Genomic DNA, 27170 nt, shown 5'->3' on the forward strand with positions numbered 1-27170 from the left:
ACTAGATCATTTAAAATGAGAGACAATGTATTGTATAAATTTAGTCTGTTTGCTGTTTGTCCCAAGACCAGCTAGATGGCTCCAGTTAGCACACTTTCATTATACTCGAAACCTTCTCCCAGTAGAGCCACAAAACTATGGCTCTTAGACCTATTTTTCTAAAGAAGAGTTCAGCTGCCAGCGCTAATCTGCTAAACTGCATTGCTGAGTCACTCACAGTTTTTCCTCAGGCTACATAGAAATCTTTTTCTGCCCAGTCCAGGTGCAAAGCCTTAACCACCAATAAGACTTCAAATCATGTCAATTCAGTCAGCCAAACTGGAACACTGTATTAGATGCAGTAAAAAAAGTTGCATTTCTCACAAGTTTCTATGCTCAAATGCTGTCCGGTATTATTCAACAGCCTGCACTTCAATGCGTCCACCCACTAAAACACCTGGCAATGATCTTAGCTGCTTTAAGATATACTCACAGGATGTCCCTCTCTTCCATCCACTCCAGGAATTCCAGGAGGTCCTGGATCTCCCTGAAGAGACAAAGATCACATAGTTAGAATAAAAGTTCAACTTTTTATATGAGTGGGGATGTGGGTGGATAGGAGTGCTCGAAATTTATTGGAAAGTAGCCATTATTTTTGTATTTCTGTTTGGTGATGCAGACAATACACACACATTTAAGTTGCCGACCTCTGAATTTGGGTGCAACAATTGTTCATATAAATAACACTGAGCACATTTTTCATGCACACAATACTGAGAACATAACATTTCACATGCATCTATTTTTATTATTATAAACAAGATGCTGGAAAAAATGACATGCCACTGAATCTGCTGGGAATAAAATCAAGCGCCAGTGTGTTTTTGCGAATACGCCAGATCTTGGTGTCTCTTGATTGTGAGAACATGAGGCACTGAAAAACATTAATGATGTCTCTTAAAGGGATAGTTCACCCAAAAATGAAAATTATCCCATAATTTACTCAACCTCAAGCCATCCTAGGTGTATATGACTTTCTTCTTTCAGCCAAACACAATCAGAGTTATATTAAAAAATATCCTGGCTTTTCCAAGGTTTATAATGAGAGTGAATAGTCTTAGTATTAGTCCATACGACTCCAGGGGGTTAATAAAGGCCTTCTGAAGTGAAGCGATGCATTGTTGTACGAAAAATATCCATAATTATAACTTTATTAACTGTAATCACTAGCTTCCAGTAACGTCCATCCGCACGTTCACAAGAGAGTCGAGATTCGGCGTATGACGTAGGATGTAGGAGTAGCGTAAGCTCTTCAGAAGGCCTTTATTAACCCCCTGGAGTCGTATGGATTACTTTTATGATGGATAGATGCAGTTTTTTTGGGCTTCAAAATCTCAGTTACTATTCACTCCAATTATAAAGCTTGGAAGAGCCAATATAATATATATAATTTTCAATATAACTCCGATTGTGTTTGGCTGAAAGAAGTAACACCTAGAATGGCTTGAGGGCGAGTAAATTATGGGATAATTTTCATTTTTGGGTGAACTAACCCTTTAAAACAAGGGATATGTTAGACAAGAAGGTGTGTAAGAAAGGAATGTTTAAGCATGGCAATTTTGTTAACATAATGATTATTGATTATGGAAAGACATTGTTAAGCTGCCCATGATGCCTATATTGCTTTTCTCTGGCTGCACTTTAATGGAGTAGTGCATGTTTAAAGAAGATCTGAAACCAAGCATATAATCCAGAATTTATCATATATGCAACCACCAAGATGTAGACGAACAGCTTGGTTTAATAAAAGCCATCTGTAAGCCTGGAAAAAGACAGTGTAGATCAGCATGAAAGAGGAAATGATGGTGCAAACCTTTTATGGCTTTCCATATGAAGATTCTGTCCTACCATATTTTTTTCATGCAATTCTGTCAAATAATACGGCATCTTGCATAGCCTCCTCGAAGTGGGCTTGCCAAATATTCTCAATGGTCCATGTTCACAGTTCAAGGAAGCCAATAAACTTGTTGAGTTTATTACAGCGAGAAGAACTAGATCAGTACACACCTTGAGACCAATTCCTCCCGGAATTCCGTCTTTTCCATCCCTGCCAGGTGCTCCCTTGATAAACACACACACGCACACACACACACACACACACACACACACACACACACACACACACACACACACAAAGGCATTAAAGCATAATTACTGACCACTTAAAAAAATGAAGTGGAGAAGTGATATACATACAGGCTCTCCTGGATATCCAGGTGGACCATCAAGGCCTCTACTCCCTTTTTCTCCCTAAGATAGACAGTATGACGGTTAATGCAGAAAAAGAGTATTGGAACAAAACAAACGGATGAGGTTGCAATGCTGTTCAAGTCATTAACAGATTTGTTTTGTGAAAGATATTGTTATATTTATCCATACCAACATCTCCCTAAACATGTAATACATCATGTTTCGTTCCAACATTATATCAGTACTTTTCAGGACAGGGACTAATTTAATAACCAAGATCCTGCAAGGAAAGCCCCAACTGTTCATTAGCTAGTATCCCAGAAAAATTATAGATATGAGGAGGGCTAAGAAAACATTCAATAAAGAGCTGAGGCATAGTACAAATTCGAAGTCAGTGTTTACACAAACAAGACCACAAGCATTACGGGTCAGGCGGTGACATGGAGAAGCATTGACCACATTTGTCCTGAATATTAAGTGCAAATTTTCATGTCAACAGGCCTAAAGAAAACTGTCTTTGAGAGCTGAGAGACCTGGAAATAAAAAGGGGAAGATCTAAGAAAATTAAGAGGAAAGTATCCATACCACTTGCCCATCTTTGCCTGGTGGTCCATGCATGCCTTGATGACCAGCAGATCCCTAGAGAGAAAACACAGTGTAATGTAAAACGTATATATGTTTTCAGTGAAAATATATGAAAATAAATTATCTGGGTGACGTTAAAGGCACAATATGTAATTTTGTGCCTTTATTATAAACAAAGGCGTAGCTTGATGACGCTGTGAAGGAGCGTGGAATCATGGGAGTTTTCGTCTTCACCTCCACAGCTGATGGAAAGCGTTCCAATGGGACTCAAGCAGAAATCATGTTCATGGATGAGCTAATGTATTAAAGTTTTATTAACGTTTTGTGGTATGAAGCAGGGCGGGCCAAGAGCTTTGGGAGTCCAGCTGAGATTTTATTATGCTTATGCTGCAGTCGGCCACTTCTGCTCTTTGTGTTACGTATGTGGGGTAACACAGCACTATTCTACATGGTTAAAACAATCATACTAAATACGTTTGAATGTGTTGAAAGTTGTTATAACGTTACTCTGAGCGTTCACTCTGTAGCTGGTATAAGAGACTTGTTGCACACTGCAGTAATCTAGATTGATATTAGAATGTCATATTAATAAAAACTCGATGACTTGTGTTGCTAAATGACATGCAATTAATTAAATATATATATTGTATGATAGAAAAAAGCTCTTTCTTTCTTTCAAGCCATCATGTTCATGGAAGAAATCATGTTCATGGATGTGATTATTAACGTTATTGTAGTATGAATCAGAGCAGGACCAAGTGTTGTGGGAGCTGAACGAGGGAACTTTTATTATGCCACAGTCGCTGGCGCCACTTCCGCTTTTCCGGTCATGATGAGGTAGGCTACCGTAGCTCTGTTTATCATATTAGATACATTTGAGTGTGTTGGAAATGATGTTATAACATTACTCTGTGCGTTCGCTCGGTGGTTGCTGTGAGACACACTGCAGTAAGATAGATCGATTTTAGAATATCATATTAAATGCTGGATGGCTTGTGTTGATAAATGGCATGCAATTAATTTTAAAACGTATTGTATGATGGAGAAAATGCTGTATTACTGTTACTAAAAATAAAGCTGCATCTGATCATGCTATGTTTGCTACTTGACAAAATAGTGTTTTTCTCTGAGGCATGGTAAAGCATGGTACTCGCAAAAAAATCAAGAAAATTAGATTTAAACAATAAGACTAAACGTGTTGAGCTATATAACAACAATTAGTTTTCTGTCTATAAATGTAACCAAACAGTTGTTCCCTTGCCTATTAAAACATGTAAATATTAAAGCGTCTTTGATGTTTCCATGGTTTCTACAAAATAAAACTGGAAACCGAGGGTAACGCAGGTATGACGCAATTGACAGGTGACTCCTTACACGTCTCGGAGCCTTGTTAAAATCACGATTTTCTAACGATTTACAAATAGTTGGAAACATTTGGGATATTGTAAGTAGGCCTACTCAAGTGAACAAAATATATAACACTGGCCTAGTGGTTTTTGGATATTTTACTGCAAGACTCTTACATATTGCACCTTTAACCTGTCTAATAAAACATTATATCTTAAAGCGTCTTTGGTGTTTACATGGTTTCTGCAGAAGTAAAACTGGAAATTGAGGGTAACTTTTTAAAATGTTAAACGTTTAATATAAATAAATAGCGCTCATAAACGGCCGTCGCGATGGCATTCTCAAGTGAAACGAGTCGAGGCTACCATTGAACAAATGTCTATCTTTTTTTACCTGATCTCTGATCAGTTTTATACATTTTTAGACGTTTTAACGAGACATTAAAAAGGCGGGGGATGGGGGAGGGATTGTGGATCACGCCACTAAAACAGAAACATGCAGTAGCGACTCAAGATGAATTTTAGCCAATCAGAAACGTTCTTTGCCTGTCAATTAGTGTACGCGTTAGGGTTTATCGACACCGGGTTGGCTGACCTGTCTTTGGAATGTGGGTTTTTGCAGAGAGGGCCTGTGCAGCGGTTTAATTCAGAAATCTAATCGCAAACATAATCTTTTTTGGCAAACATGTGAGTGTTTCAAAGTTTTCCATAGCAGCTGTTAAACAGAAAATTAGTTCTTTACATAGGCCTATTGCGTTTTAAAAAACGTCTGTCATCAAATAACCTGCCTGCTTTGATTATACTTGGCGCGAACGTGTGGTTATTGGCCTACATCCCACATAATGATGAACAACCTCAGTAATCAGTGAAGGATGCTCCAAGCTTGTCCAAAAGCACTGAAAGTGTTGATGCCCCTTACAAAACGCTAATTGATGGCAGACCTCTGGCACTCCTAGTTTGATTAACTTTTTGCAAACATGCAGACTCATCCATCACACTAAAAAAAGGTAAGGGTCGTCTAATTATTCCTTTTTTTTTTTTTTTTTTTTTTTTTTTTTTTTTTAGAATTAATTTAGAATTGATTAATTAATCTAAACATTTTCTGATATACAAATTGTTTTATATAACTAACAAGGGCCCGGTGTTACTGTTTTTGTTAATGAACATAAATTTACATCTGCATCCCAACTACTGCTTCTGTCGCTCAACTTAAGATAACTGTCAAATGTGCATTTCTAAAACACAAAACGTGTTATATTAATTTGTGAAATGTTCACCTGTTTGGCAAGTGTTTATGTTCTGATGATTTATTTAATTAATTTAATTTATTTGTATTTATTTGAAATGGGGCCATGTACAGTTTTTAACATAAATGTTTCCATTTCATGAATTGCTCCGGATTTAGCAGAAGGATAATTTTCATCCACATTCCCCTGACAGGTTATCACTACACAGATGATAAAATAATACAAACAGTTTAAAAATAAAATAAATCATACATATACGCACATCCTATCAGGGCTATATATCAATGCTTACAAAGTTGAGTCGATTTTAAAAAAGATTTTAGCTTCAATTTAAAAAGACCCATTGATGTACACTTCTTTATATCCTCTGATAAAACCACAATTACCTGTTCAGATTCTACAACTTTCACTCAGGAGCAAAAATCTGCTTTTAAAAAGATTTAAGATTTGAAAGAAATAAAGGTTTGACATTTATTGTGATAATTATCAATATCGGTTGATATGAAAAAATGTATCGTGATAATATTTTTGGCCATATCGCCAAGCCCTAAAAGCACCATAATTCATTGCTGAACAATAATATGTCCAAGATCAAGAAACATGAAAGATCCGCACACGAGAATAAAGCCAAAAAAGCTCAAACGAATTTATTTTCCAGAGGCCACAAAAAGTGCAAAAATAAATTTGTTTGAGCTTTTTTGGCTTTATTCTCATGTGCGGATCTTTCATGTTTTTTTTTTTGATCTTGGAGTTATCTTTAGATCTACACATCACCAGAAGCTGTGTATGAGTATTTGTTCGGACTGTGATCTGGCGCTACGCTTTTCCGGTTTCCCTGAACATTAATATGTACCATGGCCCTTTGATCTCTCATAACAAATATCAAATATCGAATCATTTCAAAATGATCAAATTACCGTGATATTATCAACTCATACTATCCCCCACCATATTTGTAAAGGATAGCATTATTGTTTTGCATTATTATGATTAATGTAATTTTGGTAAATTGTGAAATTTGTGAAAACAAGTTTGGGAACCACGTTAAACAAAAGCTGAATTATTTCATGTATGACCTGTGTTTTATTCTGTGCCACAAGGCATGTATAAGTAAACTACCATCTCTGAAGATAATGGCCAGGTCCACACAGAATCAGTTCAGTACCCATACATTTCCACTCCTTACATGTTAGATTATTACACGTTTTCTAATTTAATCATCGTTGAGCTGGAATTAAGAGTGTAGTGCTCTTAGCTCCATTTAGCACACTTTAAATCCATTCCACAGGAATTCCCCAAAGTTTACCCACAGATTTTCCTGCAAAAATCTGCAGAAAATTTAAATGAAACCAGGTTCCATATGTGTCTGATTATGGCCAATTTTAAGAATTGCATAGGCATCTTGGAACATTGATGTAGCAGAAATAGAAAAACATTTTTAAAACTGACCTTTTCACCTGGTTTGCCAGGTGGCCCGGGTAAACCTGGGATGCCGCTCTCACCCTAAAGACAAACACATACACACTGAAAAAAATTCATTTTAGTAAATTCTGCAAAAAGGTTGTACAGCCATTGCTGCTTCAGAATTTGTAGATTTTTTTCACATTTCTATACTTGAAAACAATAAGCATTTCTTGAGTTTTAAGTAAGGGATAATGTACATCCAGCCGGTTGTTATCTCAGAATAAACCCCGACAGGGTGATCAGGACCCCGACACGGCTACGTTCCACATAAGTAAATAATTAGACATGAAATATTGATCTGAATCGATCCGAGTCCGCTTCCGTGGAGAGAGCAGTTGCTCGTGCAGCAAATTCAAACTAGACAGAAACACACTTAAGAGATACGGTACAGTCATACAACATATTTACATGGCATTTCTCCACATAAATAATTATGGGGATAAGAGATATTGATCTGAGATTAAACTGATTTAAAATCGTACCTATTTGTTATCTTATCCATTACAGTGAACAAAACAATAGTCGCAAAATAGCAGCAGCTGCGTTTGTATGAAAGGAGAGAGTGAGTCCGTGATACTGGATGACATAATTAAATAACTACACAAAATTTGATTGCTTTTTAATATTTTATTAGCTCAGCAAAGGCAAAACTTCCAAGAGGAAAAAACGTTCCTAGCAAGCATATAGCGCTGCAGACTTCAGTAACCCGGATGAGCTTGTGTTAACTGTTTTTAGCGGTTGTTATCGGGGAATAACATACCGCTGAATGGCGCCATTGACCAATCAGAATCAAGTACTCCACAGAGCCGTGTAATAAAAGCTTTTATTGGCAAAAACATTCAATATATGCAAAATGTCAATAATTACAGTGTTGGCCCTTCTTCATAACCCCTGCAATTCACTCTGGCATGCTGGATATCAGCTTCTGGACCAAATCCTGACTGATGGCCATCCATTCTTGCCTTATTAGTGCTCGGAGACTTCTGCTTGTCCACTCGCCTTTGACCACAAGTTCTCTATGGGATTAAGATCCGGGGGGTTGCCTGGCCATGGATCCAAAATTTCAATGTAATGATCTCCATGTCACTTCATTAACTTGCCTTGTGACATGGTGCTCCATCATGCTGGAAAATGCATGGATCATCAAAAGAAATGCTCCTGGATTGTTGGGATAAGTTGCTCTTGCAGGATGTTTTGATGCCATTCTTTATTCATGGCAGTGTTGTTGAGCAGAATTGAGAGAGACAAAGCCTTGGATGAAAAGCAACCCCACACACGGTCTCAGGATGCTTCACTCTTGGTACGACACCGGAGTGGTAGCAATCACCTTTTCTTCTCCAGATAATCAGTTTTCCAGATATTTTCCCAAACAGTCGGAAGGGGGCTTCATCAGAGAAAATATCTTTGCACCAGTCTTCTGCTGTCCAATCCTTGTACTTCCTGCAGAATTTCAGTCTGTCCTTGATGTTTTTCTTGGAGAGAAGTGGCTTCTTTGCTGCCCTTCTTGACACCAGGCCGTTGTCCAAAGTCTTGGCCTCACTGTGCAGATGCATTTTGGCAGCTCCTGCTGCAAAAACTGATCAAGCTCTGCACTAGTGGTGACACGATTCCGTAGCTGATTCCTCAGGAGGAGACGGCCCTGGCACTTGCTGAACACTAGGACGTCCTGAATCTTTTGTAGGAAACTTTTTCCTCGTCAAAGCAGAGACCAGGAGACGTTGGGATATCTTTCAAGCAGAAGTTACTCTTTATTGAGAAACGCGCTGTGCGTCGCTGTAGTCATCCAAGTCTAACTAAGGCAGTGTACATTGTAGTTTATATACATTCAAGGGGGGGATACATACAGTAGAGGTGGAGACAATCTAAACAAAGCATGCAAATGCAGTGTAGGAATTAGCCCGTTACCGGCATTTCCCCAGCCCTGATCTAATCAAATGCATAGGTGCTAATCCAATCAGTCTGACAGTATTGGCCATACCTTCACATTATCATAGAGACAAAGGCAGAGCTGTGTCTTGAGCTTGTCATGCCAAATGGTCAGGAAGTGCATAAAGACACCTGGGCTGCCTGACTTGATTTTCTTAGAAAGTCATCCTTTTTACCTTAAAATGCTAAATACAATGTACTTCACCATAGTATTTCATGTGATGTTATGTCAGGATGTAGGATCAGCAGATCTTAAACAGATTCTTAAATTTGTAATCCCACACCTTCTTCACTGCAGCTGAATCTCTCTCCTTGAAGTTCTTGATGATCCGGTAAAGGCTCTTTGGTTTTCAATATTCTTTGCAGCAATTTTCTTGCATCTGAGGCCATTTTGATGCAAAGCGATGATGGCTGCACACCTTTCTTTGGAGGTAACCATTGCTAACACAAGTCTGCTCTAATAATCCAATCAGAATGATAAAGTGGAAGCGGAAGCGTTCAGCCCTCGTGTTCAGCCTCCTCATGTGAAGACCGACTCTGGTAAAGACCTGCAACTCTCACCAAGCAAGGACACCGGTAAGGCACTTCAGCATCTTCCTTTCCCTTTTCTTTACCCTTCTTTTTCTTCATTTTCAACATGTGCTTTCAATACATTGTTGTTGTCTCTCAGCAACGCTCCACTATCACCATAGAAGGCAGCGCAATACTGCTAACCTGCGTCCTATCTACTCCTCTTCTAATACACCTCTCTCTCTGTTTCTGTGGGTCTATGGAATTGTCAGTCAGCAGTTAACAAAGCTGACTTCATTCCAGTCTTGCTACTAAATCTACTCTCAATATCTTGGACTTGACTGAAAACTGGATTTATCCAGAGGACTCGGCAACCCCACTGCTCGCTCTAACAACTTCGCATTCTCTCATACCCCTCGCCAGTCTGGGAGGGGTGTGGGTACTGGTCTTCTTATTTCTAACAATTGGAACGACTCAACTCACTCTTCTCTATGCAATAACAATACTTTTGAGTTTCATGCTATTCCAATTACAACTCAAATTTCGTATTGTATTAATTTATTGCCCCCCCAGGCCAACTGGGTACCTTTGTAGAGGAACTAGACATGCTGCTGTCCTCATTCTCAGAGGATGGCAGTCCACTTGTATTCTTTGGCGATTTCAACATTCATCTAGAGAAGCCTTATGCTTCAGACTTTCCTCTCTCTTCTAGCCTCATTTGATCTCAAACGGCTAATCACCACAAGTACCCACAAATCTGGCAACCAACTTGACCTAATTTACACCTAATTTACATTTAACTTCTTCTCTAAACTGTATCTGTCCTCTCTCATCCAGGCCAGCATGTGCTACTCCCTGTAACCCCTGGTTATCTGATGTTCTTTGTGAACACTGGACCAAACTCAGGGCTGCAGAGAAAATGGCACAAATCCAAAGACCCATCTGACCTAGGTAGGTATCACTCTCCTCTCCTCTCATCCTTTTCTGATGATGTTCATGCTGCTAAATCTTCATATTTCCACAACAAGATCAACAGTGCTTCAAACACACGCACAGTTTTCAAATCATTCAACTCTCTCCTCTGTCCCCCTCCACCACCACCCACAACCTCTTTAACTGCTGATGATTTTGCTAATTTCTTCACTGACAAAACATCAACCATCAGCAGTCAGTTCTCGGCTCCACATACACAGGAACTTGGACCATCCACAGCCACAAATCTTTTCTCTTCCTTCTTTTCCCTCACTGAGGTGGAAATATCTAAACTTCTCCTCTCCAGTCATCCTACCACCTGCCCTCTAGATCCCATCCCCTCACACCTTCTACAAGCCATCTCTCCTGCACATTTACCAGCACTCACACACTTTATAAACACATCTCTCCACACTGGCATTTTCCCTACCACTTTCAAGCAGGCTCGGGTAACCCCACTGCTTAAAAAAAAAAAAAAAAAAAAAAACACATTAAACACATCACTTGTAGACAGTTACAGACCTGTCTCTCTCCTACCATTCATAGCAAAAACACTTAAACGGGTCGTGTTCAGCCAGGTTTCATGTTTCCTCTCACAGAATAACCAGCTGGATGTCAACCAGTCTGGTTACAAGAGTGGCCATTCACCCAAGATTGCACTACTGCCGGTCACTGAATCTCTGCGGATTGCGAAGACTGATTCCAAATCATCAGTTCTCATTCTGCTGGATCTGTCTGCTGCCTTTGACACTGTGAATCATCTGATCCTTCTGTCCACCCTGTCATCACTGGGCATCACAGAAATTCCACTTCACTTGTTTGAATCCTATCTCACAGGTAGGTCTTTCAGGGTTGCCTGGAGAGGGGAGGTATCCAAAGCACATCAACTGATCACAGGGCTTTCTCAGGGTTCAGTTCTTGGACCTCTCCTCTTCTCTCTCTTCTCTATATATATACACTACATCACTGGGTCCCATCATACAGGCACATGGTTTCTCATACCATTGCTGTGCTGATGACACACAGATCTTCTTTTCATTTCATCCAGATGATCCCACAGTAGCTGCATGAATCTCAAGCTGTCTGGCGGACAGAGCTTCTCGTCTTCCCTGCCAATCCGACTCTACAGCACGATTTCACCATCCAGCTAGGTACATCATTGATAACTCCAAGATTTCTGGCTGACCTTTATGGGGTAATCTTTGATGACCAACTGACCTTCAAAGAACACATTCCAAAGACAATTCGGTCATGTAGATTTGCATTACACAACATCAGGAAGATCAGGCCTTTTCTAATAGAACATGCAACACAACTTCTCGTCCAGGCCCTGTTCATTTCGAGGCTTGATTACAGCAATGCTCTTCTGACTGGACTGCCATCATGCATAATCAAACCTCTACAAATGATTCAGAATACTGCAGCATGTCTTGTCTTTAATGAGCCCAAAAGGGCGCATGTCACGCCTCTCTTCATCTGTATGCACTGGCTACCACTTGCTGCTCCCATCAAGCTCAAGGCATTGACGCTTGCTTACAGATCTACCACAGGCTCAGCACCCTCCTACTTCCACTCACTCTACATGCCTACCAGAAGCCTGTGATTGCTAAATGAGCGCAGGCTCGTGGTACCATCACAGAGAGGCACTCTGTAAAATCGCTCTGCAGAACATTTTCGTTCACTTTTCCTTGCTGGTGGAATGATCTCCCCGCCTTCATCCGGAATGCAGAATCCCAGGCAATATTCAAAAGACAGCTGAAAACTCATCTCTTTCGAGAGCACTAAACCTCATCTTAAAAAAAAAAAGAAAGAAAAAAAATCTATGCTTTCGCTTCCTTTAATCCCTCCCTATTCTAGCTTATGCTACTCTAAGCAATGTCTGAAACTTGTGTATTGTGAGCACTTTGTGTGTCTATTTGCCTCCTCACGGTGAATCGCTTCCTCACTTGTAAGACACTTTGGATAAAAGCGTCTGCAAAATGAATAAATGTAAATTAGTGAAATGATGTTACCTGGACATGTTTTGGCTCATGCAGGCACAAAAGTGAGATTTGTGTTTTTTGTGATAACGTTCATTTTTTGGGGCAATGAAGCTTTTTGCAATTATTTAAAATGCACCTGATCACTCTCCACAATAATCTAGAAACAATGTGAATCAACCCAACAACTAAAACAGCAAACTTTGCAAAACACAAAATTTATGACACTGCCAATACTTTTAGCCACAGCTGTATTGTGCAAGTTTAAAAGTGAACTTAATTATCAGTCACAAATATTGACTCCGACATTTTAAAGAAAAAAAAAAAAACTTGCAATATATATATATATATATATATATATATATATATATAGAAACTGTCTTTGTGTAGGCAAGACGTAGAAAGATTTGGACCTAATCTGAAATTATGTAGATTAATTTTCTGTAATTCATATTAATTTTGAAGTAGACTTTATTTAATTTTATACTTGCAAAAGTGAATATATGATGAATAAATATCTTGCCATAATGAAAATAGTACATAAATTTATAGCTCCTTACTGCTTCCCCAGGACTTCCCTTTTCCCCCTTATGTCCATCAGCTCCATGTGGGCCCTGATCAAACAGAGACAGAAAAGTAGTGTCATCAAGTATTGCATGAAGTTTTATTGGGTATGTCCATTTCTGACACTTGCACTCATACCTCCATGCCAGGAGAGCCTTGAATGCCAGGACTTCCTCTAGAACCTGGGACACCCTTTAATAAAGAAAGAGTCATGTATTAGTCTGACCCACAGTCATACAAATGAATATCAAGGTCAAATTGGAAGAAAAAAAAAAAAGATCACAGCTTATGATCTTTCCCCGCATAATTATAACTCATAGTCCTTTTAAGTCCAAAATGTGCATTTATTGAAACTACTCTAAGCCAAAAATGACTTTTCACCAAGTGGTACGGTTCAGTACAGTACAGTACGGTACGCAATTTTTGGTGTTTTTATTTGCAAAAGTTGTGAATTGTACCCTAATTTCGAACCGTACTGTACCACTTTTTTGGGACCCTTTCGTTGGACTACCTAGCACAATAGTACCGGTACCAAAAGGGTGGAGCTACACGCACTGCAGGACGTTGATTGGTTGACAGAGAATCGTCACTTGCGCGTGCTACAAGGTGAAGGACAGCACAATACTGTTGCAACACAATGTGTTGCTCAAACAAAGCTGCTGTATGTCCTCCATTGTTGTTTACTTTCTTCTTCAAGCGAGAATGGCGTCGATCGCTACTTACCGCTATACACCACCCCTATCAAGTAAGAGTAGTGTTGGCAGTGGAAACGCAAGCCGGATCAGGGTTTACCGTCCCGAATCATACTGTACTGTACTGAAGTGAACTGTGTTGTTCGGTGGAAACAAAACAAGTTTCTTACCTAAACCTATTGTATGACTTGAGATGACTATGTGATGACTATATGAATATAAGGGGCTTTTTGCAGCTTAACCCTTAATCAGTCCTTGGGGTCCAGCTAACCCCTTTGAAAGATTCCTTCATTTTTAAAAAGTGTTCCCTTCATCTCAGGGTCATGAGACTCTGTGACTTTTCCTAAATAATCTATCTAAACACGCACAAAAAAAAGTCTGGGCTTGATTTGGTTGTTCTAAAGGTGTGTAAAAAGGGGAAAAAAAAAAAAAAATACCATTAAAGGTCATTGGGGTCAGATTGACCCAACATTGAAAATGAATGGGGAAAATTTGTCAAAAAAAAAAAAAAAAAAAAAAAAAAGTAAATCCAGTATAAATCTGAACATTTCTGCATTTAAATAAAGGTCTGGTCCTAGACCATAAACACAAAGTGGAACAAACTTTCTATCTCACACACACACACACACACACACACACACACACACACACACACACACACACACACACACACATACATATAGGTGTCTGGGGCATTTTTTAGATTTTGGCAAATAAAATCAGACATAAATGCACAACAGTGTGAAGGGGTAGACATAACACACCACACCACACACACGCACACACAGAAAGAGGGAAAAGGGCAGATAAAAGAAAGATGAAAGGCAGCTAACCTTAAATAACCTTGCATTCTGAGAAAGTTTACTGTTTGATGAACGCTCCTGTTCATTACTGTTTATTGGTGCTGTTGTTTTGTATTGTGTTGGTTTTATTTACTTTTTTAAAATTAATCTCTTGTTCTAAAAAAATAATTATATATATATATATATATATTTAAAAAAAATATATATATGTTTAAATGTATATTCACAAAATATATATCATAAAGTTGTGAGGAGAAGTTGAAGCATCAAGAAAAATTAAGTGAAAATGAAATGAGTCCCTATTGACCTCTACTGGATATACAGGTGCTGGTCATATAATTAGAATATCATCAAAAAGTTGATTTATTTCACTAATTCCATTCAAAAAGTGAAACTTGTATATTATATTCATTCATTACACACAGACTGATATATTTCAAATGTTTATTTCTTTTAATTTTGATGATTATAACTGACAACTAAGGAAAATCCCAAATTCAGTATCTCAGAAAATTAGAATATTACTTAAGACCAATACAAAGAAAGGATTTTTAGAAATCTTGGCCAACTGAAAAGTATGAACATGAAAAGTATGAGCATGTACAGCACTCAATACTTAGTTGGGGCTCCTTTTGCCTGAATTACTGCAGCAATGCGGCGTGGCATGGAGTTGATCAGTCTGTGGCACTGCTCAGGTGTTATAAGAGCCCAGGTTGCTCTGATAGTGGCCTTCAGCTCTTCTGCATTGTTGGGTCTGGCATATCGCATCTTCCTCTTCACAATACCCCATAGATTTTCTATGGGGTTAAGGTCAGGCGAGCTTGCTGGCCAATTAAGAACAGGGATACCATGGTCCTTAAACCAGGTACTGGTAGCTTTGGCACTGTGTGCAGGTGCCAAGTCCTGTTGGAAAATGAAATCTGCATCTCCATAAAGTTGGTCAGCAGCAGGAAGCGTGAAGTGCTCTAAAACTTCCTGGTATACGGCTGCGTTGACCTTGGACCTCAGAAAACACAGTGGACCAACACCAGCAGATGACATGGCACCCCAAACCATCACTGACTGTGGAAACTTTACACTGGACCTCAAGCAACGTGGATTGTGTGCCTCTCCTCTCTTCCTCCAGACTCTGGGACCCAGATTTCCAAAGGAAATGCAAAATTTACTTTCATCAGAGAACATAACTTTGGACCACTCCGCAGCAGTCCAGTCCTTTTTGTCTTTAGCCCAGGCGAGACGCTTCTGACGCTGTCTGTTGTTCAAGAGTGGCTTGACACAAGGAATGCGACAGCTGAAACCCATGTCTTGCATACGTCTGTGTGTAGTGGTTCTTGAAGCACTGACTCCAGCTGCAGTCCACTCTTTGTGAATCTTCCCCACATTTTTGAATGGGTTTTGTTTCACAATCCTCTCCAGAGTGCGGTTATCCCTATTGCTTGTACACTTTTTTTTTTTCTACCACATCTTTTCCTTCCCTTCACCTCTTTATTAATGTGCTTGGACACAGAGCTCTGTGAACAGCCAGCCTCTTTTGCAATGACCTTTTGTGCCTTGCCCTCCTTGTGCAAGGTGTCAATAGTCGCCTTTTGGACAACTGTCAAGTCAGCAGTCTTCCCAATGATTGTGTAGCCTACAGAACTAGACTGAGAGACCATTTAAAGGCCTTTGCAGGTGTTTTGAGTTAATTAGCTGATTAGAGTGTGGCACCAGGTGTGTTCAATATTGAACCTTTTCACAATATTCTAATTTTCTGAGATACTGAATTTGGGATTTTCCTTAGTTGTCAGTTATAATCATCAAAATTAAAAGAAATAAACATTTGAAATATATCAGTCTGTGTGTAATGAATTCACTTTTTGAATGGAATTAGTGAAATAAATCAACTTTTTGATGATATTCTAATTATATGACCAGCACCTGTATGTGGTCATTGCACTTTCTTTCTTTAACTATAATTCCTAAAGTTTTTCCACAAACCTGTAGATGCAGTATTCTATCCCTAACACATAGAGCAATGTCCAAATACAATTTAGATTTAATTAAGATCATCATTAAAGTGATTTTTTTTTTTTTTTTTTTTTCATTAAACATCAATTTTTCATAAGCCAATTTATGGTGTCGTTAAGTAATTGTGCAGTAAATAGGTAAAAAACTGCCAAATATCCACAAAAACACAGCATAAATGCATGGTTGAGAAGTACATAAAAAAATGACACATTTTTTATATGATAAACTATATATTTCTCTTTCGAGGAAACTCGCACTGTGTCCGTCAGGACACTTTGGGAACGCCCTCTGTGTGATTGCCACTGATGCACGTATGTCAACTAGTCCAATGGCGAGAGTGAACATCACAGGCGGGTGACGTCACGACCAGGAAAGGATAAATATACATCCGGCAAGACCGGCTTCAGCTTTTGTGCCTTAGCAAAGCGCTTTGTTTCTGTCTATTTATTGTTGTTTGTCCTCAAGCATTATATATATATATATATATATATATATATATATATATATATATATATATATATATATATACTAGACAGGAGTTTATTGGCAAGCAAATAGCAACTTGAGTCGTGTGTGCCTCCCTGCCCTCGCTATTATTACGAGTGGGGATATACGCAATTCATGTGTTGTTTGTTTGAGAGCAGAGCATGCACGTCTTGTATTGGGATCTGACAGTGTTCATTTATAAATTTGCAGATGTGATGCACTATCGAGACTTTTAGCTCTGCTCCTCTTGGCTTTTTTCTCGAGGGAATAAAGTCTTAAGCAATAAAGAATCTAGTGGCTTGGATCTCGCGTTTGCCGAGGCGATGCATAGATTACGGGTCTGCAAACTGCAATAAAGAATCTAGTGGCTCTGATCTCGCGTTTGCCGAGGCAATTAAGAGTGTGCAGATGGCAGTATATTTAAAACTATTATGAATATTCAACCTATCATTCAGACCGTGTACACTTGTCTGGTGGTTTATGGATGCATTTAATTTGAGGAATTAAATGCAATATTTGCCTGGTTTTTAAAAGCTATATCTGTCTGCATTAATTCTCTATATTTAGCCTTTCATCCAGACCGTTTTTTCCTGTCTGGTTGATATGCGGCTGCATTTAATTTTGAGACATTAAATGTTACTAGATGTGTATATACTGTGTGTGTGTGTGTGTGTGTGTGTGTGTGTATATATATATATATATATATATATTCAGCATTTCTTTCAGACCATATTTACTTGTCTGATATATCAATCAGACATAACTTGTCTGATTGATCTTTTGCTGCATTTAATTTTGTGGAATTAAATGGACAGTTGGCTGTATTTAATTTTGAGGAATTAAAATAATACATATTTATCTGACTTTGAGTAGTTAGATTCATGTATTAGTTTAACCTTTCATGTAGATCCTGATGCCAGTGGTGTTTGTGCCCTTCGGTGCCCGTGCCACTTCGTTGCCCTCAGGGGACCGTTCTGCCAACCCCGTCACCCTCGGTGCTTCGGGGTGCAGCGGTTTCCAGTGAGCCCATGACTCAGCATTCACACGATGTTGCGTCAGGCTCACACCCTCTGAAAAGAAATCTGAGGGCAGCCCCACAAGGGATAGAGCGGTGTACACCTCAATATACGGTGCCCGCCCCACTTCATTGTCCTCAGGGGGCCGTTCAACCAACCCCAGCACCCTCTGTGCTTCGCGGCGCAGCGGTTTCCAGCGAGCTTATGACTCAGCATTCACACGATTCAAGCTCGCACCCTCTGAGGAGGGTTGAAAAGCAGTTAAATCGGTCATTTCCTGACAGTGTGTTTTAGGTCACCGAAGTGGCTGCTCTAAGTATACCAGAGACCAGCCTCGATTTTGTTCCAAAGAAGAATGGAGGGTTGCATCCTATATTAGATCATCATTTGAATCATTCGGTCAGGAGACTCAGGTTCAAAATTTTTTTTGGGTTTGTCAAGATAGTTCTAAAGAATGCATACTTCCATGTTTCCATCCTTCCACAACACAGGAAGTTCCTCAGGTTTGCTTTTGGGGGGCGAAGCATACCAATATTAGGTTCTTTCATTTAGTCTAGGTCTATCACCCCGCACGTTCACGAAATGCGTAGCTGCAGCTCTAGCCCCGCTCAGGCTGCAGGGCATACGCATTCTGAACTAATTAGATGAATGGCTAATATTAGAAAATCGAGATGTCGTTCTCGCTCATATAAAAAAAATTGGAGTTGAGGCTGAACACCAAGAAGAGTGTGCTTTCTCCATTACAGAGAACCACCTTCCTGGGCATGGTATGGGATTCGGTGCCGTTCTGTCACCCACTCGTATTGCTGCAATCTTTTCAGTCACACAGGAGATAAAGCTAGGCCAGTGACTCACTGTAAAACTGTTTTTTTTTTTTTTTTTTTTTAAACTGTTGGGTCTGATGGCAGCTGCGTCCACCTTTTGGCCTGCTGTACATGAGACCCTTACAGTGGTGGCTCAGGACCAAAGGGTTTTCCCAGAGGGGAAACCCACTTCGTATGATCAAGATCATGCGGCGGTGTCTCCGCGCCTTGGTTATATGGAAGAAAAGTTGGTTCCTGTCCCAGGGCCCTGTGTTAGAAGCTCATTGTCACCGAGTTACTCTCATGATAGACGCTTCTCTCACAGGCTGGGGAGCGGTTATGGAAGGCTGGTCAGTTCAAGGGCTATGGAGGAGTCATCATCTTTCGTGGCACATCAATTGCCTGGAGATGATGGCGGTCTTCAATGTGTTGAAGTTCTTCCTCCCAGACCCGAGAGGCCATCATGTGCTTGTCCGGCAGACAACACACCGGTGGTCTCTTATTTAAATCGACAGGAGGTTCTGCGTTCGCGTCCACTATGCAAACTGGCACACCAGATCCTCCTGTGGTCCCTGGGGAAGATGCTCTCCTTGAGAGCAATCTATATTCCGGGGACCCAAAATATAGGAGCAGATATCCTGTCGAGACAGGATCTGAGGCCAGGGGAATGAAGATTTCAGGCGGTGGAGCTCATATGGGAGATTTATGGCCAAGCGGAAGTGGATTTGTTTGCGTCTCAGGATATGACGCACTGTCCACTTTTGACCTTCTATTTTAGGTGGGAGGCATGATATTTCACCCCCGCCCAGAAATGTGGAACCTGTGGGTTTGGCCTCTGAGGGGGCCCAACTCATAGAATCTGGTCTCTCAACCGAGGTTGTGGAGACCATACTTCACTCCAGAGCTCCAGCCACAAGGAAACTTTATGCCCTGAAGTGGAAACTTTCATTCCTTGGTGTGATGTGCGACAGCTAGATCCAGTTAACTGCTCAATTGGTACAGTTCTAGAGTTCTTGCAAGATCGTTTTTCATCAGGGCTATCCTCGTCCACCCTAAAGGTCTACGTATCAGCTATTTCTGCATACCATGTTCCTGTGGATGGTACAATTGTGGGGAAGAACTCTTTGATGTATTGTTTCCTTCGTGGCACTCTGAGGCTGAGGCCTGCAACATGCACTAGGGTTCCTGGTTGGGATTTGGCCATTGTGTTGGAAGGCTTATCTGCAGCTCTATTTGAGTCTCTTGATTCTATCTCAGAAAAATTTCTGGCATTGAAAACTGTTTTCCTCCTTGCCATTTCTTCCCTAAAAAGAGTAGGAGACCTTCAGGCCCTGTCTGTATCCCCTACGTGCCTTGAGTTTGCACCAGGGAATGGTCAAAGCGTTCCTTTACCCTAAACCGGGTTATATACCTAAGGTTCTGACCAATATTCCACGCAAGCATTTTGTCCTCCTCTGTTTCCAGACCAGAAAAAGTTGAATCTTTTCCTATGTCCACAGGAGCTGCCCTGTGGAGATTCAGATCAACTATTTGTTTGTTTTGGACCACACAATAGGGGTCACCCTGCGTCCAAACAAACAGTTAGCAAGTGGATAGTTGAGGCTATAACACTTGCTTATGATGTCTCTGGTCAGCAGTCTCCACTTTCTGTCAGAGCTCACTCTAAGAGGAGTATGCCGGCCTCAAAGGCTTTACTGTCGGGGGTTTCCCTCAAAGAGGTCTGTGATGCGGCGGGTTGGTCCTCGCCACTCACTTTTGTCAGATACTATGATCTCGACCTGGACGCAGCTCCAGGCTCATCAGTGCTCTCGTCTTAGTGTGCCATAGTTTCACACGGACAGGCATTTAGGAAGTAAGGCGTTTTGGTATATCGTTCCCAAAGGGTCCTGACGGATGCAGCGTGAGTTCCCTCGAAAGGGAACGTCTCAGGTTATGACTATAACCATAGTTCCCTGAGAAGGGAACGAGACGCTGCATCACGTTGCCATACTCCCTGCATCCCTGTGATTGATTTGCTTTGGCAACCTGCCCGTGATGTTCACTCTCGCCATTGGACTAGTTGACATACGTGCATCACACGCAATCACGCTGAGGGCGTTCCCAAAGTGTCCTGACGGACACAGCGTCTCGTTCCCTTCTCAGGGAACTATGGTTATAGTCAAAACCTGAGTAGATTTCCTTATGCAATCGCTCTGTAAATGTTTGGGGTCTATCTGACCCCAAGGATCTTAAACGTAAACCCTACTTAAGGGACGATTAAGGGTTAAACAACATTTCCCATCCACTGCTATTTTATGGGACAGGTTTATTGTTGCTAGCGGGTTACCAAATGTTTGCTTACTGGCATGTTTAAAATGAACCGAAAGTTGATGAAAGTAAAACTTTCATTCTTGTGAGTTAGGTTAACTGATCTGAGGTGTGTTTCCCATACAACAATCTAATTTGCCTCTTAACTACCATCGTACAATGCATAATTGGAGAAATTAACTAGTCACAACTGTTTCCCAAAACCTAAGAATAAGAATACAGTTCAAAAGTACAGAATTGTCATTAACAATGTCATGCAAGTGGTGAAGTAATAACTTTTGCCAGTTAATCAGTTTAAGATTTAATTAATTTTGTATTATTGCTATTAATAACGATCATGGCATCCGAGGACTACTTTGCTATTTTTGTTCTCTGTTGTTGTTTTTTTTTCTTGGGTTTTTTTTTTTTTTTTTTTTCAAAAATATATTTATTGCCATTTGTTTGAACATTAAAACAATAAAATAAATAAATAATAAAGAAAAAAAAAAAAAAAAACACACACACAGGAAACCTAGAACAAAACTTAAACATAAAATAAAATAAGTAAAAATACATTTATATACATCACATTCCACAGCCTTTCATTATGTAGTTTAACTTTGCTACTTTACCAGAGTTATTGGTTGTTTTGCTGGAATACAAGAACTGCATTATATATTGGACATGTCCATTACAAAAGAGGTGGGTATAGTTCAGTCATCACTGGTTATCTGATCCACTTGGTTGCAGTAGTGCAGAAATGGAGTCCAAATTTTATAAAAGTCTTTTAGTTTCCCTCTAAATATATGCCAGTTTTTCCAAGGCAAGGTTGTTAGTCATTTCTTTAAACCATTGATTAGGGGAGGGTCCTTGGGTTTCCTTCTATTTTAAAGCAATAACACGCTTGGCCTGAAGCAAACTAAAATCAATTAGTTTGAGATTTCTTGCATTCACCTCCAAATTTGGATATATATGAAATAGACAAAATTTGGGAGCAAGAGGGACATTTTCTTCAGTCAATTTACCAATCATAAGAACAATCTCCTTCCAGAATCCTTGAATTTCATTGCACTCCCATATACAGTGATAAAGGGTACCAATTTCTTGTTTGCATTTTAAACAACTGTCTGAAATATTGGGATTAAATTTATGTAATTTGACTGGGGTAATGTAGGTACGAAGAAGCCATTTATATTGCAGCAATTTACACCTATGTTCTCTGTTGTTTTGCTTTATTTTCAGATGTTTGATTTAATTGCAGATTCCCTCTTCATACTTCAGGGTTTCCCGAGGCTTCTATCACACTATACACACATGTGTAATCTTCAAAAACAGTGCTTTCATTCTCTCTCATACATTTGCATGTATAGAATGACACTGATGTAGATTGTACTGCATGTTAGCTTGCTTATTTAGCTTGATCTATTGATAAGACTATTTCAATAGCTTACTTTAGACCTTCTACTAACTATGGGTAACTTTGCAACTTTACATGTCAACTAGCTGTCATTATAGTATTAGTAGACTGTCTTCTTAATATCTGCTAGCACTTTATTTTGATGGTCCACTAACAGACATTCTACTGACTATAAGTAACTTTGCAAGTATTTGTCAACTGCATATGTAACAGTCTACTAATACTCTAATGAGACTCAGTTGACATGTAGTTGGGAAGTTACTTCTAGTTATTAGAATGTCTAAAATGGACTATCAAAATAAAGTATAACAGATCTATATCACACTAACAAGAAACGATTCATGTTGAGAACTGTAGTTTGAACCACATAACTTGCTGTTTGTGAATGTTCGTTGGAACTACGGTTTTCAGGAAGCATTGAATTGTTGAACTATGTTGGTAACTGATGAACGTGATCGTGGTTCGCTAACGCTGTAAAATTTCTTTTGAAAAGGACATTGTTTTTACACACAAAGACAAGAACTAAAACAGCAAGTTCATGAGACAAAGTTCATGTGAAGTTTTCAGAGGTCTGGAAGATGTGTGTCATGAGTATTATTTATTATTAGTGCGAGCAGTCTGTTCGCGCCTACGTGAAACACTTATGCAGACTCCAGCTGGACGATGACACTTATGTCTTTGTTTTTGAGACATAAAATACATCAAAAATATTGTTGACGTGAGAATGTTGCACGATTATCTGAGAAGACTGTATGCAGTTGCCAAGATTGAAAGGGCACTATATTCATTAGGTTCTTCTCAATAGAACTCTTTTATTTATTTAAACAGTTAGCCTCACAGTGACTTGACCTTAGACATTTACACAAAAGAGGGTGAAAAGGTTTATCCACAAACATGTAGCCTACTGTGTCCCTTGACTTGTTTTTAGAAGCATTAGAGGCAGAAAAAAATGTTTATGATATGTTCAACAAATTATTTTTAACATAAAACATATTAACATAAAATTTGATTTCTCATTGTTTAGTAATAAGTTGAAGAATTTCAGGCCCTATTTTCTACCTTATTTAAACAAGCCGTATTTTCACTCTTCATATATATTACGATTTGGACAGTTTGCAAAGAAATATTGGTAAATACTATTTGTATAATGAAAATACATGAGGTGAAATATGGTTTGCCTCACAAAAACCTACAGTTTATTGAACAAGCAGGCATATGTGCAAAATGTGGACAACTATTCATAAAGACTGCAAGTATGGCATCCAGGTGTTGTGTTATTGCACGTCCAGCTAACTTTTAGAGCTCTTCTGAGGGTCATTCATCATTCATGCTCAACATTTTATTTTTTTTTTTTTCTTCAGTCAAACTAATTAATGCTGAGAAAAACTGCAGCTGCAGACAAAATTGCAAGGGAGGCATTGGATAAGAAAATAATTTCAAAATAAAACAAAAAAATAAAGCAAATATTACAAAATACAACATTAAAAAGTGTATAAATCACACGATTTTCTGATGTAACACTGTCCAACAGCGACACCAGCAGGTAAAAATGCGCATTTTGGGATATCGCATAAAAAAAAAAGGCTGGATGGAAACACCAAGATGCGCATACATTCTAAAAATGCGCATACAAAACTTATGTGCCCAAATGAGTAGGATACATTTTTTATGCGACACGAAAACATGAGCATAAACTACGATGGAAACACTTTTACCGAATATATTCCATCAAAAGAGACATGTGACTTTGCAATGTAACAGCATAACTGGACCAACCAGCGGACCGATCTCGTTGCACAGCATCTGAAATGTTGTTTTTAGTCATTCTGTAATGCCTGAGCAAAGTCTGTTGTTAAAGTGGTTTGGTTTAATTCCCTCCCAGAAGCGCCTCACACGATTGCGTTCACAAATACCAGGAATTTGAATGCAAGATAACATGACAGCTTTTATTGTGTTTCATCTGCACGCTCTGAGGTGCAAATAATTTATTATATATGAAAATTATTATATACAATGGCTTCTATTGCAGAAACTTCAATTTTTCTTAGTGATATTTAGCGCCAGTGTATCAGGATGTGATGTTTTTGTTCTCTTTGAATCACTGGATGGAAACTGCTTTATTCGCAAATGTTTTCTGCGATATTCAAAATTTGCGCATAAGTTAAATACGCAACTTTGGATGGAAACCTAGCTTGTGTCTCTCTTGCCTCCCCTGGGCCCATTGAGTTTTAACCCCCAAAGCATGCTGTGGGTTTGGTGGGGGGTAATTAATGATGAATGGTGGAAAGTCACGTGAGAGGAGGCAATGCCTCCATTGTTCTATGATTGGACATGATTAGTTTGTGAAATAAACCCTGCCTCTTTTTTTCGTGCATGTTCCCGAATCATCAAAATTATGCATCTAATTGGAAGACTAATTAAAAAATAAGTAAACAACTCAGCCACTTGGATATCACCATTTTATATAAAAATCAAACTTGGAATGACCTGAAAACATGAAGAATGCAGGGGTTTTCAGTGAGCAATCAGCTTGGTGTAATTAAAGGTACATCTTCGTGTCTGTGAGAATTTTAATTACATACATTTTCATGAAATGAAAAATAATCTATGTCAGAACAGATCATAAAACATAGTGCTCAGAACTATTTTATATTTATATGTAAAAAAAAAAAAAAAAAGTCACTGAGTGACTGATTTGAAAAGTTAGTAATTAAATGAACAACAAAGTAACATTCGTCGCAAATGAATTCTATATGCAATGCTGTAGTAAATATAAATGACTACACTCTGCTTTGTGCCTAACAGACACTAGAAGAAGCTTTTTTTCTCATCATGTTTTTGAATACATTTGTTCTGTATTTTTACAGTTCATCATGTTTCTATCATGTATATCATGAAACAGTCCTTCCAGCCTTACTTTAAGGTCTTGTTTTAGTGTAGGCTCCAATACATCAACAAACTTGCTTAGTGTACAATACGGTGGACAGAAGATATCTGTTTTCCAATCACTGGAAAATTCCAAAATGTTCTTCCTAAAAGGCATTGCACAATACATGTTGACAGCCAATTTTCCTTGCATTTTCTTGAATTTGTGAAAAACTTGTGTGAAAACATTTTCCACACTCAGCAAGAATAGGCTGGGCAGTATGATGGTATATATCGTGGCGACAGTCTAAAATGTGTATAGTTAGAGATTTTGCTATATCGTGTATATCACAGTATGTAAATATATACGCATTGCACAGCACTATTGACACTTTAGTGTGATGAAACGCATGAATGAGACAAAAAAGAGCTATAAGTAACTTTGCACCTATATGTCAACTAACACTTATTAGAGTATTAGTAGACTGTCTGCTTAATATCTGCTAAAACTTTATTTTAATGCTCCTCAACAGACATTCTACTGACTATAAGTAACTTTACAACTACATGTCAACTACTAACCCGAACCCTAACCTATCAGTCTACTAATACTCTGAGATTTAGTAGACATGTAATTGCAACGTTACTTATAGTCAACAAAATGTTTGAAGTGCGCCATCAAAATAAGGTGTATCCAAAAAAAATTTTTTTTTTATGACAAAGTGAATATGAAATGTTTAATATTTTGATTAGGTCATTAGTCACATTTCAGCTTTATTTTTTAATTCACTAAAGCAAAATGGGGACACGTTTCTAACGATATACTACTATATATATATATATATATATGTATATAGCACATATTACCAGAACTACTGTCTTGTCGAATGAGAATACCAGAATACTCATAAAGTGAATGCCATTTACAGTTCTATCCAAACACACTTGTGGGGATGTTAATGCATGTTGCAGTTCTGGATACTGCATTGAACACGACACGTGCTCAAGGTAATTTGAGGTTGTATTAAACTATGTAGTACTCACAGGCTTACCATCAGCACCAGCCGGACCAGGTTGACCCGGATCTCCTGTTCTGCCCTGGTCTCCCTAGAGAATGTACAAGTGATGCATTGTAAATAGTATTTACATAATTTAATTAAAAAATATTTATCAAAGAACACAAAGGCTTATCTAACTATTTGTATCTTTGCCAATGGGTAACAGCTAGTTTTTAATAAATAAATACAATTTCAAGGGCACTGTTAAAAGCATTATCAACATATATTTATTCATTAATGCTTTGCTTATATTTATTAGTCTCTTGATTGAGAAAATGATAAACAGTATAATTATAATTCTGAATAGATTAATCATAAATTCTAGCACAGCAATTTACTAAATCTGTCTGTAGAATTCTGTTTAGGGCCATTTTACGGTGATCACCTGCTGAAAAGCAGCATGTGTTTTCAAGCATAGGCTTGACCTTATAAACTTCAAACTTGCCTTGTGGAGACTTTTATGTGCAGTGCAATGACTTGATGCAATGAAGAGATTATATAAGCTGTTCTGTTGTATAAAGCCATAAAGGGGTTGGGAGATAGGCTATCGTACCTTCATTCCTGGGGTACCAGGCGGCCCAGGAGGACAGATGCAGGGCTCTGGGGTTGGATCAATGTCACCTGGTCCGTTAGCACACTAAAAAAAACAGCAAAACATTGTTTACTATGCCGCATTTCATAAAACCTAAAGTGTCAGACAATATTTCCTGTTCGTGGCATAAGCTAAACTTTGTGGCAAAAGCCAAAACAGCATACAACTTATTTTGCAGCATTTTTTTTTTTTTTTTTCGGTCATTCAGCAGTACGGCCCAGTAGTTCAGAAACAGCAAAATGACAATAATAGAGATACAGCACAAAACAATTGTTGAACCTGTTTCACAACATTAGCCATTTTAAAGTCACCATGAAATCAAA

The 27170-nt window shown here is 38.8% G+C and overlaps 1 protein-coding gene across 3 annotated transcripts in view; it reads right to left on the minus strand.

Moving 5' to 3' along the window:
* The window catches only part of col21a1 (collagen, type XXI, alpha 1), an 81996-nt gene that overhangs the window by 39269 nt on the left and 15557 nt on the right, over window positions 1-27170 (minus strand). For all 3 annotated transcript variants that reach the window (XM_051916344.1, XM_051916342.1, XM_051916345.1), the window contains 9 exons: window positions 26809-26892; window positions 26242-26304; window positions 12961-13014; window positions 12819-12872; window positions 6857-6910; window positions 2815-2868; window positions 2236-2289; window positions 2047-2100; window positions 473-526 (listed from right to left, as the gene is read on the minus strand). In XM_051916344.1, the coding sequence (XP_051772304.1) occupies window positions 473-526; window positions 2047-2100; window positions 2236-2289; window positions 2815-2868; window positions 6857-6910; window positions 12819-12872; window positions 12961-13014; window positions 26242-26304; window positions 26809-26892 (525 nt within the window). The remainder of the gene's footprint in view (window positions 1-472; window positions 527-2046; window positions 2101-2235; window positions 2290-2814; window positions 2869-6856; window positions 6911-12818; window positions 12873-12960; window positions 13015-26241; window positions 26305-26808; window positions 26893-27170) is intronic.

This window comes from Ctenopharyngodon idella, chromosome 13, assembly GCF_019924925.1.
Source record: "Ctenopharyngodon idella isolate HZGC_01 chromosome 13, HZGC01, whole genome shotgun sequence".
NCBI classification, from domain to species: domain Eukaryota; kingdom Metazoa; phylum Chordata; class Actinopteri; order Cypriniformes; family Xenocyprididae; genus Ctenopharyngodon; species Ctenopharyngodon idella.